This window comes from Symphalangus syndactylus, chromosome 8 (genome assembly GCF_028878055.3).
Source record: "Symphalangus syndactylus isolate Jambi chromosome 8, NHGRI_mSymSyn1-v2.1_pri, whole genome shotgun sequence".
In the NCBI taxonomy this organism is placed as follows: Eukaryota; Metazoa; Chordata; class Mammalia; order Primates; family Hylobatidae; genus Symphalangus; species Symphalangus syndactylus.
Genome location: NC_072430.2, coordinates 59,257,538 through 59,271,837, shown reverse-complemented (window position 1 = coordinate 59,271,837; position 14,300 = coordinate 59,257,538). Strand labels below are relative to the sequence as shown.

The 14,300-nt window shown below is 38.3% G+C and overlaps 1 protein-coding gene and 1 pseudogene across 4 annotated transcripts in view; one reads left to right on the top strand and one right to left on the bottom strand.

Moving 5' to 3' along the window:
- The window catches only part of ARMH4 (armadillo like helical domain containing 4), a 210,824-nt gene that overhangs the window by 19,450 nt on the left and 177,074 nt on the right, over positions 1-14,300 (bottom strand). For all 4 annotated transcript variants that reach the window (XM_055289237.2, XM_055289239.2, XM_055289238.2 and 1 more), the window contains one exon: positions 2,052-2,083. In XM_055289237.2, coding sequence (XP_055145212.1) covers positions 2,052-2,083 — 32 coding nt within the window. The remainder of the gene's footprint in view (positions 1-2,051; positions 2,084-14,300) is intronic.
- The window catches only part of LOC129487840 (ubiquitin-like), a 401,690-nt pseudogene that overhangs the window by 268,972 nt on the left and 118,418 nt on the right, over positions 1-14,300 (top strand).

Here is a 14,300-nt window from a genome sequence, read left to right as displayed (position 1 = left end):
TGTTCTCACTCATAGATGGGAATTGAACAATGAGAACTCATGGACACAGGAAGGGGAACATCACACTCCGGGGACTGTTGTGGGGTTGGGAGAGGGGGGAGGGACAGCATTAGGAGATATATCTAATGCTAAATGACGAGTTAATGGGTGCAGGAAATCAACATGGCACACGGATACATATGTAACAAACCTGCACATTGTGCACATGTACCCTAAAACCTAAAGTGTAATAATAAAATAAAATAAAATAAAAAAAGAATCCCCAGACAAAAGAATGTGTTATAAAATATGTTACTTCATTGAATATATACCAAAATGATAAAAAAAAAGAATAAAGGGTTCATAGGAATAAAAAAATATAGCCTTTCTCTAAAGCTGTACAGACTTTTTTAGGGAATGATAAAGCTATATATACATACAGATAAGAAATTTAACAATATCAAATTTCAAAACTGTTTACATGCCAAAATTTATTTTCTTAAGCCTTTTTTTTTTTGGTCCCTTTCTTAAATAACTCAGGATACTTTCTGTGGAAACAATGATACATGAATTCCTAGGTTAACATAACAAATTCTTTTTAATTTTCATTGCATCATATTTTTCCCTGAAAAATAACAAGAAACACTACCAATGTAAATATATCTAGTTCTAAACTTTTGAGCTTTTCTTCTCCCCAAGTTTTTCTCAGTCCATCTGATCACAGCCCACCTCTCTTCACAATTGGACCCATTACAAATACCAAAATGGCCTCCATTGACCTCAACAGGCTTAAAATTTTTCAATGTCACTTTTAATTTATATGAACACAAAATAGTCTCATTCTCAAAAACTATCTGTGCCAACTTTGGGAGGCCGAGGCGGTCAGATCACGAGGTCAGGAGATCGAGACCATCCTGGCTAACACAGTGAAACCCTGTCTCTACTAAAAATACAAAAAATTAGCTGGGCGAGGTGGCGGGCACCTGTAGTCCCAGCTACTCGGGAGGCTGAGGCAGGAGAATGGTGTGAACCCTAGGAGGCGGAGCTTGCAGTGAGCCGAGATCGCGCCACTGCACCCCAGCCTGGGGGACAGAGCAAGACTCCGTCTCAAAAAAAACAAACAAAAAAAAACTATCTGTGCCAAATTTTACTGAGAAGCAGAAATAGTAAGAAGAATTAATATAATTATATAAATTTATTTGCAATTGAATGTCATATTCTTTAATATTAAGCTGTAGCAAAATAATATTAATAATTCAAATATGAGGGAAATTGACTGCAGGTAATAAAAAAGATATGGAATGCCATCAATAGAAATATATTGAGACTGGTGAATTGAAGGTAACTCAATATCTGACCACTGAAAAGATTTCCATTTAGCTGAAATCCCAGTGAAACCTGAGCTGGGCTGTAATAATGGGATCTGACACTGGCTACAACAAGGAATTCAGGACTCCATCAATATCTTTATGAGTAATTCAGTTTAAAATTACCAAGTAACCAAAAGTGAAAACTTGGAGAGGATTGAAAATCAAAAGAAAATGAACAATATCAACCTGGAAGTTAACATTGTCAATCACTATGTAGATGGCAGAATTAATGCAAAAAAAGAAAATCTTTATCTATAGTTGGCCATTCCAGACAGGTAAGCTCATCAATACCTAGTAAGTGACAGCACTGTGATAAACTACACACCTAGAGAGTCTCATATTAGAAAAAAAAAAAAAAAAAAGCCAGATGGAATGGGATGACAATCCTGAAATTCCTGGAAAGAAACTTCACCTTGATATGTCAACGATAATATTCTGTGGAGCATATCAAACAAGGTAAATTCTTATACTTTTATAACAGTGAATGGTGCTCCAAAGAATAAGGTGTCTCCTGTGTTCTAAAAGAAGGGATTTAAAGGGAAGGCCTTCTTTTTTTGCAGGGTACTGCAAGTGGCCCTGAATCTTTAGATTCATTACCAGAATCAGAATAATAAACTAAAGCTCCACTACTCTGAAGATCTTTTGCTTAATAAAGCTATATGCCCCTAAAAATCATCCAATGGAAGAAAACACTTTTCTTACCTTGTCTTTTAATTTTTCCATCCAGCTTCTCACTAGGAAAAAAATAAGATAATAAAATGTAAATAACCATCTTTTACTTATAATTCATGGTATTAAGTTAATTTGACAAATTAAAGAGTTTTTTGTATTAAATACAGTAAAAGGATTAACAGTATAATATAATGACAATAATGGCTTTATTTTTATTTCTACTTATTTAGAAATGCAACGGAGAGCACAAACATCCCTCATATCATTATTACATAAATGGAGAATATTTTTGTTTGCTAAATGTTTTTTCTATTATTATTGAATGATTAGTGGGGAGGTGTGGGCAAAGCAAAAATCACCTTTAAAATATCAAGTTCATTTATTCTCTGACACTTTTTCTTTGGCTTTATTTCTCATCTTTCTCAGTTTGTAAGCTCAGTGGGAATGCTGCACTTGAATCAATATCAGAGGGCAGAGATTAAGGGAGGAAGGGAAAATAAGCAAGCCCAGGTTGCCTAGAGCTGGCTCCAAAGAGAAGCGTTTGCAACCATATTTGAAGAAGCAAGGATTGGATGAAAGGCAAGAACAAGAAGTATTTCTGAAAGACATATAACTTGTGAACTGTATCATTCTATAGCAATACAACCACTACGAAAAATAAAAGCAATGACCAAGTAATATTCACAAAGCCAACTGAAAAAGGCTGATCAACTATGAAATCTTATGTAGACCATAGTTACAGCCATTTGGGAATACATAAATAAGCCAAGAGTAGAAGGAAGCATCAATTTCATTTTTGTAATATGTGTTAGAATGGCCATGTTAAGGTTAGTTTGAGTTTGTTGGTGGTTTTTTACCCTTAATTACCTTTCTAAGTCATAATAATGTTTCAACATTGAATGAAGATTTACTCTTAAAAGCATCAGAAAGGAGGAAAAAAAGACAAATATATTCATTTTACCTTTATTATCAAACAAAAGAAATAAGTGTAAAAAAAACTTTTAAGATTTCCTGAAATTTTCTCTGCTTTTCAGAAGCTTCAACAGATAGGAAGGAAGGAAACAGAGTGGAAAACTTTTATTATGAAGAGTCGGATAGTTAATATCTCAGGTTTTGCAGAGTGTATAGTCTCTGTCACAACTATTCAACTCTGATCTTGTATAACACAAAAGTGGCCATAGACAATACATAAATAAATAGGTTCAGCTATGCTCCAATAAACTTTATTTATGGATATTAAAATTTTAATTTCATGTAATCTTCAAATGTCATAAATATTTTTCTTTTGATTTTTTTCAACCCTATTAAAATGTAAAAAGCATTCTTTGCTCAGGAGCCATATAAAAGCAGGCAGCAGGCTACATATGGGCCATGGACTACAGTTTGCTGGCCCCTGGCATAGATATACTTTAACCAAGAAGTCGGTGCCTCCATTTACAATCTGACTCTAGTAATAATATATCTGAAAATACTGATGATGGCTAGCATGCACACAGCTCCACCCTTTACAAAGCATGCCACATGCATTGCATCACTTGAACAGCAAACCGATGACAAACATGAGAGTCAGGTCAGATTATGCTCAGGGAAAAGATGAGGAAACTGGGTCTTAAGGGAAGCTAAGAGACTTGCTCATGGTTAACCAGAGAGTAAGGTGTCATTGGGGCCGAGCACAGTGGCTCACACCTGTAATCCCAGCACTTGGAGAGGCAGAGGCAGGTGAAGTTCAAGACCAGCCTGGCCAACAAGGTGAAACCCCATCTCTACTAAAAATACAAAAAAATTAGCAAGGCGTAGTGGCAGACACCTGTAATCGCAGCTACTCAGGCGACTGAGGTAGGAGAATCACTTGAACCCAGAAGGCAGAGGTTGCGGTGAGCCAAGGTCACACTGCTGCACTCCAGCCTGGGCAACAGAGCAAGACTCCACCTCAAAAAATAAAAAAAAATAAAAAAAATAAAGTCATTGGAACTCAAACCTGATTTTAAAACCCAGAAGTAAGACTTTCGAACTACCAATTTCTTTTGGTGATACTACCACTCTTCTGCTCCTTCAAGTTGAAAATGTGAAGCTACTTTGGCCCTTCTACCTCCCTCAGGTCCTGGCTTTAATCTCTCATGTAGAGCCCTTGTCAAGACCTCTCTCTTGTCCTTCCCTCCTAGCTCCCTCTGTCTCAAAAGGATTCACACAAAGATGGTGGTGATCAATCAGGATAAGAGCAGGGTCACGGGGAGGTCAGAAGAAGAAAGTCTAGGAACCTCAAGAATAAGGTCAGGGGTTAGTGATTCTAGGAGTGGTTCCATGGAGAAGTAAGATCCACCACTGACTCACTGAGTGAATTTGGAGAAACTCCAGACCCACAGCTTCCTTATATAGAGAGATGGCAACATCTGTCTTGCAAGATTGTTGTGACGATTAGAAATAACAAATGCAAAGTGTTTAGTACAGAAATCTAGGGCAGGAGGGGAAGAAAGGTAAGTAAAATATGAGTATTTTGTAAATACGTCTCACTTAAGCCCATGACACATATTTAAATAGAAGAAAGATAATGTTTCCATTTGTTCATTCAACAAATATTTATTACGTACATTGTGTTTGATCAGGCATTATGCTCTAAAGTGGGTCAGCAGAAGTTATAAGACCTAATTCCAGTGAGAAAGGGGTTAGGCCACCAAGTCTATGATAAGAAGTGGATGACAAGCAGCAATGTAGGGACTGAAAGAGTGAAGAACAGAGGAGGAAAGCCAGTTGCTAGAGTGCAAGGCAGAACTCACCAACCTTTGAAGGAAGATGCTTGCAATCAGGGACTCAGTTGGGTATTATACAATAAATGGGGCAAATCAAAAGAGAGGTGGAGGCAGGAATGTTAATATGAGCACCCAGTGGAGGAGGCAAGATGGTGCAGGATAGGGATAGCCTGGAGAAGAGGAAAAGGAGGCAAAGACCAACCCAGGGTCCAAAGCACTGATAGGCTTGTGTACTGTAGGAAACTCATCGCCAAGAGAAGCATTTTAACTTAGGCCTTATCAAGCCAGGCTTCACTGGTAAACTGTCCACATCTAAGGTTCTTAGAGTAAATTTCACAGAGTCCTACTTTGGATGATTATCTAATGAAGAAATTCTCCACTGAAGGCAAGAAGGAACATCAGTGCAAGATATTTACATGTGCACAGATATCTGAAGGAGCATGTTCCATTGATCTAGTTCAGTAATTCATAAGACAGAGTGGGAAAGCCAGGCAAAATATTCTTGGCTGGAGGGGGAGCACAGTGAGTAAGTATTCTGGTGGGCATAGGTCTAAAAAGTTTGAGGAAACACTATTCTTAGACTGTGAGCTTGATGACGTTTCCCCATCTAAGAACATGAGATCCCAGAGTGCCATGCCTTGTGCTTCTCAGATATCCGCCAGGGTCCTCTGCATAGTATTGAACACTCAGGTGCTTAATACGTATTTTTCCTTCTTTCAGAAAATATTTATTTAAGTGAGTTCACAATCTTTGAGTAAGCATGATTCTCATTCATGAGGATCCTGTGAACAGTTTTCGGTAAAACATTCAAGTGGCAATAAATATAAATTTTATGCAATGAACATTTTAAAACTTAAGGAGTAGAAAATGATAAGAGAATGCAATGCAAGAAGAAAGAAAATTATAAAGAAATATTTTTAGTTAAAAAAAAAAAAGATGATGGCCAGACACACTGGCACATGCTTGTAATCCCAGCACTTCGGGAGGCCAAGGCAGGCAGACTGCTTGAGACCAGTCTAGGCAACATAGCGAGATTCCTGTCTCTACAGAAAAAAATAAAATTGAAATTGAAATTTAAAAACATTTAAAGATGATTATTTATAAACAGGAAAACTGACAACTGCAATTTTTAAAAAATAGACAAACATCACAGTAATTAAAGAAGTATGAACGGATACAGCTTTTCAAAGGTACAGAGGTGGAGGGGAGATTTGCAATCCATATCAAAAGCTTTATTAAGGTTAAAATGTTTTATACAAAGCTCCAGTTATAGAAGACATGTATCTTAAAGGATTAACCATGAATATGCACAAAAATTTTGTTTAAATCATGTTCACAAAATATTTATAATAAAAAGGAGCATGTAAACAATATTAATATCCAACAAAACAGGATTGGTTTAAACACTCAAGGGAAAACAAAACCTTAGGTTATGTCTACAGGTATTATATGAAAATAAAATTATTTTTAAAATACTTAATGGCAAGATGTTGTTCAACTTATACATTGCAAAGGAAAAAAAACAGTGTAGTATAATGTGAGCCTGAGTTTGTAGATAAAAAATATTATGTGTAAAATTTGAACAATGCACATCAAAATGTCAACTGAATTAATCAATTCAGTTGATTGATTAATTGGGTGGTAGAATTATGGGTGATTTTTCTTTTATTCTCTGTATTTTTAGGATTTAGCAAATCACAATTTCTCACTACTTTTAAATTAAGAAAAAAACACATTTTACAACAAAACGCCCAAAATTCCATAAACCTTTACAAATTAAAGTTGATAGTAGATTGCTGATAGTGAATACAAGAAGTTAGAGCCTTTCCACTTGGCTCACAGCTCAGCCCACAGCTACAGATTCACTCTAATCCCACTGTTTTGTTATCTTTCTTGAAATTTTATTTAATGCAAATCCAAGAGCACAGTGCTATGATAAGGCCTCTGGTCTCCTTCTAGTAGGGAGAAAGGTACACAGAAAAGAAAGTAGGCATGAATAAAGGTCATATATAACAAGCCCACAGCTAGTATTATACTAAATGGTGAAAAGTTGAGGTCTTTTCCTCTAAGATCAGGAACAAGACAAGGATGCTCACTCTTGCCACTTATATTCAACTTAGCAGTGGAGTCCTGGCCAGAGCAATTAGGTAGGAGAACAAATAAAAGCAATCCAAATTATAAAGGAAGAACTTTGGCTGGGCACAGTGGCTCACACCTGTAATCCCAGCACTTCAGGAGGCTGAGGCGGGTGGCTCACTTGAGCCCAGGAGTTCAAGACCAGCCTGGGCAACATAGCAAAATCTTATCTCTACAAAAAATACAGAAATTAGCTGGGTGTGGTGGCACACCTGTAGTCTCAGCTACTGGGGAGGCTGAGGTGAGAGGACTGCTTGAGCCCAGGAGGTTGAGGCTGTGGTGAGCCGTGTTCATGCCACTGCACTCCAGCCTTGGCAACAGACCAAGACCCTGTCTCAAAATAACAAAAGAAAGAATTTAATTGTCGCTGTTTGCAGATGACATAATCTTATTTATATAAAACTATAAAATTAAAAACTCCACCAAAAAATGGTTAGAAGTTATAAACAAATTCAGTAAACTTGCAGGATACAAAATCAACATGCACAAATGAAGCATTTCTATATCCTACCAACGAATTACCTGAAACAGAAATCAGGAAAACAATTCCATTCACATTAGCTACAAAAAAAATACTTATGCATAAATTTAATCAAGGAGGTGAAAGACTTGTTCACTAAAATCTATAAAACATTGATGAAAGAGATTGAAGAAGACACAAATAAATGGAAAGATACTCCATGTTCATAGACTAGATTAATATTGTTTAAATGTCCATATAATCTAAAACCATCTACATATTCAATGCAATCTCTACCAAAATCCCAATGACACTTTTCACAGAAATACAGAAAAACGATCTTAAAATTTGTATGGAACCACAAAAGACCACAAAATAGCCAAAGCAATCTTGAACAACAACAACAAACAAAGCTGGAGGCATCAACGTACCTAACTTCAAAATATATTACATAACCAAAACAGCATGGCATTGGCATAAAAACAGATACGTAGACCAATGGAACAGAGTCGAGAGCCCAGAAATAAATTCATGCATTTACCATCAATTGATTTTCAACAAAGGTGCTAAGAACACACAATGGGGAAAGGACAGTCTCTTTAATAAATTGTTTTGTGAAAACTGGATATCCACATGCAAAAGAATAAACTTAGAGCCTCATTTCACACCATATACAAAAATCAACTCAAAATGAATTAAAACTTAAATATAAGACCTGAAATTATAAATCTACTAGAAGATAATAAAGGGGAAAAGCTTTATGACATTGGACATGGCAATGATTTTTTGGCTATCACTCCAAAAGCACAGGAAACAAAAACAAAAATAGACAACTGGGATTTTATCAAACTAAAAAGCTTCCATATAGCCAAGGAGACAACCAACAGAGTGAAAAGACAAGCTATAGAAGGGGAGAAAATATTTGCAAACTATATATCTGATAAGGGGTCAATACCCAAAATATATAATGAACTCATACAACTGAATAGCAAGAAAACAAATATGGGGGAAGGACTGAATAGACATTTCTCAAAAAAAAAGACATACAAATGGCCAAAAAGTACATGAAAAATGTTCAGCATCACTAATTAATTTACCTATCAGTGATAAGCAAATTAAATGTACAATGAGGTATCAATTCACACCTATTAAAAAGGCTATTATCAAAAAGACAAAAGATAACAAGGTTTGGCAGGATGTAAAGAAAAGGAAATCCCTGTACACTGTTGGTGGCAATGTACATTGGTACAGCCATATGGAAAACAGTATGGAGGTTCCTCAAAAAATTAAAATAGAACTGTCATGTGATCCTGCAATCCCACTACTGGGCACATATTCAAAGGAAATTAAATCAGTATGTTGAAGAGATATCTGCTCTCTCATGTTCACTGCAGCACTATTCACAATACTCAAGATACAGAATCAATTTAAGTGCCAGTCAACACATGAATAAAGAAAATGTGGTACTATATATAAACACAGTGGAATATTATTCAGCCATAAAAAAATAAAATCATATCATTTGCAGCAACATGGATGAGCCTGGAGGACATTATGTTAAGTAAAATAAGCTAGGCACAGAAAGACAAATATCGCACGATCTCACTTATATGTAGAATCTGAAAAAGTATAACTCACAGAAGCAGAGTATGGTGGTTACCAGGTGTAGGAGGGGGTCACGTTGGAGAGATATTAGTCAAAGGATATAGATAGGAGGAATAAGTTCAAGAGATCTATTGTACAACACATAACTACTGTTAATCGCAACGTATTGTATTCTTGAAAATTGCTAAGAGAGTAGATTTTAAGTGTTCTTACCACAAAAATGCTAAGTATGTGAGGTAAGACTAAGTATGTTATTAGCTTGATTTAGCCTTTCTACGAGGTATACATGTTTCAAAACAGCAGGTTGTTTTGGATTTCAATTGTCATGTTGATAAATATATACGATTTTTATTTGTCAATTAAAAACTAATTTTTTTATAAAAAAGGTAGTCATGGGTTATTAAAAACAGATCCTCTCTCATGCTTGCCAGCGCCCTCTTGTGTATATGAGTCCCAGGTGTAGCAACTTGTCACTCTCCTAGTTTTTCTGCTGAACAAAAAGGGTGCAAAGATCAAAGATGCAGCTGCAGATAAAATAACATTTCCACCATCCTGGCCAACAAGGTGAAACCCTGTCTCTACTAAAAATACAAAAATTAGCCGAGTGTGGTGGCATGCGCCTGTAGTCCCAGGTACTCAGGTAACTGAGGCAGGAGAATCACTTGAACCCGGGAGGCAGAGGTTGCAGTGAGCCAAGATCGTGCCATAGCACTCCAGCCTAGGTGACAGAGCGAGACCCTGTCTCAAAAAATATATATATAGGCCGGGCGCGGTGGCTCAAGCCTGTAATCCCAGCACTTTGGGAGGCCGAAGTGGGCGGATCACGAGGTCAGGAGATCGAGACCATCCTGGCTAACACGGTGAAACCCCGTCTCTACTAAAAATACAAAAAATTAGCCGGGCGTGTTGGCGGGCGCCTGTAGTCCCAGCTACTCGGGAGGCTGAGGCAGGAGAATGGCGTGAACCCGGGAGGCGGAGCTTGCAGTGAGCCGAGATTGTGCCACTGCACTCCAGCCTGGGGGACAGAGAAAGACTCCGTCTCAAAAAAAAAAAAAAAAAAAATATATATATATATATATATGTGTGTGTATATATATATATATGTATATATATATACATGTATATATATATATATGTATATATATATACATGTATATATACATATATATGTATATATATACATATATATAATATAATTTAAAAAAATAAAATAACATTTCCATGCATCCTACCAATTGCAAGTCTGATTGGTTTTCATGAGCTGTGGCTGAAAAGTATCCCAAACTGTTTATTTAGAGGAGTATGTTTAATTTTCATTTATTTCCAGTAACAAAGTTTTATGGACTATATTTATCCCAGATATATGCATAAATTCCCTTTTACTAAAGGGGAAGGGATGGGAGCCAGAAGAGATCCAGCATTTGTCTGAAATAATAATTAAGATTTGTTGAACACCTCACAAAAATTTTGCAAGGTAGATATTATTATCCCCTATTTTACGGATGAAGAAAATGAAGCTCAAGTAGTGCTCAGAGTCACACAGCTAAAGAGCAGCTGATCTGGAATTGGAACTCAGACCTTTATGGCTCTAAAGCCTGTTCAGTATACCCATGGGTCACTCTGGGGAGGGGTGAGGGCAGGTGGGCCAAGGAGACCTTATCACAGCCCACGGGGCTTTCCTGAGTTCTGGAGATGGGGGATACTCAAGCTGGGGGGCGGCGTGTATTAGCTCCCTGGTATTCTGACTCCTTTACCTTCTCCTCTATGTTCCCTCTCTCTGACAAATGTGCTTCTCTTTCTGCCTCTGTATGTGTCTCCCTCTGTCTCTGTCTCTCATTGTGTCTCTGCATATCACATTGTGATTTCTGTCTGTCTGTCCTTTCTCTCCCTCTCCTTTTCTCTTTCTCTCTGACTCTGTGTCTGGATGTCTGCCTGGTTCCGTTGCTCTATTATCTTTCTCTCCCTGTCTCTCTCTCTTCCTGTCTGTGGTGTGTGTGGGGTGAGGGGACTGTATTTGTATATGTCTTTCTCATTCAGAGGAAATAAACTGGATCTCTTAGTTCCATGTTCTCCAAGGACTTTTCCAACTCAGTCCTATGTGCCAGGGTAGCAGCATCCTTAGCTCTCCATTGGGCAACAGCCAACTGAGTGGCAGAAATCTTAGGGTGAACCTTAAAACTCAGAATGAGCAATGCTGAAGAGAGAGAGAATGATTTATTACAAGGCATTGGCTCATGTGATAATGAAAACTGAGACTTTCCAAGATCTACTGCCTGTAAACTGGAGATCTACGAGAGCCACTGGTTTAGTTCCAGCCTGAGTCCAAAGGCCTGAGAACCAGGAAAGCTGATGTAGTCCAAAAGCCTGCAGGCTCAAAACTCGGGAAGAGCTGGTGTTTCATGCCCAAAGGCAGAGGGAAACAAACAATGTCTCAGTTTTCAGGCTGTCAGGCAGGAGGAACTGCCCCTTTTCACAGGGCAGTTGGACTTATTGCTCCATTTAGGCCTTCAATGGATTGGATGAAGCCTACCCACATTAGGAGGGTATTGACCCAGTCTACAGATTCAAATGCAATATGGTTTGGCAGTGTCCTCACCCAAGTTTCATCTTGAATTGTAACTGCCACAATCCTCACATGTCTTTGGAGGCACCTGGTGGGAGATAATTGAATCATGGGGTTGGGTTTTTCCCATGCTGTTCTCATGATAGTGATTAAGATCCTTTGGTTTTATAAAGGGCCATTCCCCTGCGCATGCTCTCTTGCCTGCTGCCATGTAGGATGTGCCTTTGCTCTTTCTTAGCCTTCTGCCATGATTGTGAGGCCTCCCCAGCCATGTGGAACTGAGTCCATTAAACCTTTTTCTTTATAAGTTGCACTGTCTCGGGTATTTCCTCATAGCAGTATAAAAATGGACAAATACAAAATGTTAATCTCATCCAGAAACACCCTCACAAACACGACCAATGTAGAGTTTGATCAAATGCCTGGGCATCCATGGTCCAGTCAAGTTGACACAAAAAATTATCCATCACAGAGTGAGACTGGAGGTTAAGATCATAATCCCGGTTCCCCAACATTTACAGAACAGCCAGAGGAGAAAGGGCCAGGAGAAGAGACAGGTAGGGAATGGTCAGAGAGGCTCAGAAACCTGGACTGTTCATATGAAACAACCCAGAAGAGCTCGTTCCAAGCATTTATGAGGACATTTTCACATTTCATTGATCAAACAAAACCTTTGTTCAGGTTCAGCTAAGTCCATTGTGTTCCACCCATGTGCCCTGGCCCACTGAAGAGGTGTCCTGCAGACTGCTTTCATTCCACGCAGGCTTGAGGATCAGAGCCTGAGGTGTCCCCTAGCCACAGAGCCTTCAGTGGGTTGGCCAGAAACACAGAGGAGGTATCACCCTAGGAGCCATCTGCAACCAAGGAGGGCTGCAAGTATATCAATACACTGGTATAGCACAGTAGTTTCCTAAAGCTACTATAACAATACCACAAACATAGTGGAATAAAGCAACACACACTTGTTATCTTATATTTCTGGAGGCAGACAGGCCAAAAATCAGACTCATGGCCTAAAGTCAAGGTGTCAACAGGGTTAGTTCCTTCCAGAGGCTCTAGGAGAGAATCTGTTTCCTTGCCTTTTCCAGCTTCTAGAATCCACAGGCAATCCTTGGCTCATGGCCTATTCCTCCATCTTCAAAGTCAACTGCATAACATCTTCAACTCTCTCTCTCTCTCTTTCTCTCTCTGTCCCCACCCCCACCCTCCAAACTCTGCCTCCCACTGTCATATTTTCTTCTTTGACTCTAACCCTCCTAATTCTCTCTCAGAAAGACGGTTGTGACAATCTCCCCATCTCCAGGTCCTTAACTCAATCACATCTGCTAAGTAGCTCTTGCCATGTAAGGTAACATATCCCCATGTTCCAGGGATTAAGAGGTAGACATCTTTTGGGGAAGCCACTATTCTGCCTCATTACATCAGGTAAATCCCCCAGTTTTCCTCATTTCTGACATGTGTTCTACACATCTTCCCAGAGAATCCCCAGCAGCAAGGAGCTCTAGAGTAATCCACTCATTAGCATCTCCTCTATTGATTGGCTTTCCACCCTCCCCCACTCACTTCCTCACTCCCTCTCTATACTTCCATACTTCCTGGGATCACCTCCCAAATAAATTCCTTATACCCAATCCTGTCACAGGGTCTACTTTTAGGGAGAGCTCAAACTAAGACACCAGTCTAATTCAGTCATCACATAGGCAAGCTGGCTCTTTGCCATACCAATTTGATTCATTTCATACATTAAAACAAACCATAGACATACCTTGGAGATAGTGTAGGTTCAGTTCCAGACCACCATCATAAAGCAAACGCTGCAATAAGATATGTCACACAAATTTTTTGGTTTCCCAGTGTCTGTAAAAGTTATATTTGCACTATAGTATAGTCTAGTAAACGTGAGATTGCATTATGTCTAAATAAACACATCCATACTTTAACTAAAAATACTTTATTACCAAAAAATACTAATGATCATCTGAGACTTCACAGACTATTTTTGCTGGATGGAGAGTCTTCCTCAATGCTGATGGCTGCTGACTAATCAGGTGGTGGTTGCTGAAGGCAGGGGTAGCTGTGTCAATGTCTTAAAATAAAACAACAATGAAGTTTGCTGTATTGAATGAGTCTTCATTTTATGAAGGATTTCTCTATATATGCAATACTGTTTGAAAGCATTTCACCCAGAATGGAAATTCTTTCAAAATTAGAGTTAATCCTCTCAAACCCTGCCACTGCTTGGTGAGCTAAGTTCTTGTAATATTTTAAGTCCTTTGTTGTCATTTCAACACTGTTCACACCAGGAGTAAATTCTATCTCAAGAAACCACTTTCTTCGCTCATCCATAAGAAGCAACTTTTCACCCATTTAAGTCTTATCATGAGACTGCAGCAATTCGGTCACATCTTCAGGCTCCATTTATAATTCTAATTCCCTTTCTATTACTAACACATATGCAGTTACCTCCTCCAATGAAGTCTTAAACCCCTCAACGTCATCCATAAGGGTTAGAATCAACTTCTTCCAAACTCCTGTTAATTATCACTTGTCCTCTTCCCATGAATCATGAATGTTCTGAATGGCATCTAGAAAGATGAATCCTTTCCAGAAGGTTTACAACTTACTTTGGCCGGATCCATCATGAATCATTATGTATGGCAGTTATAGCCTTATGAAATGTATTTCTTAAATAATAAGACATGAAGGTCAAAATTATTCCTTGATCCATGAACTGCAGAATAGACGTTGTATTAGTAGGCATAAAAACA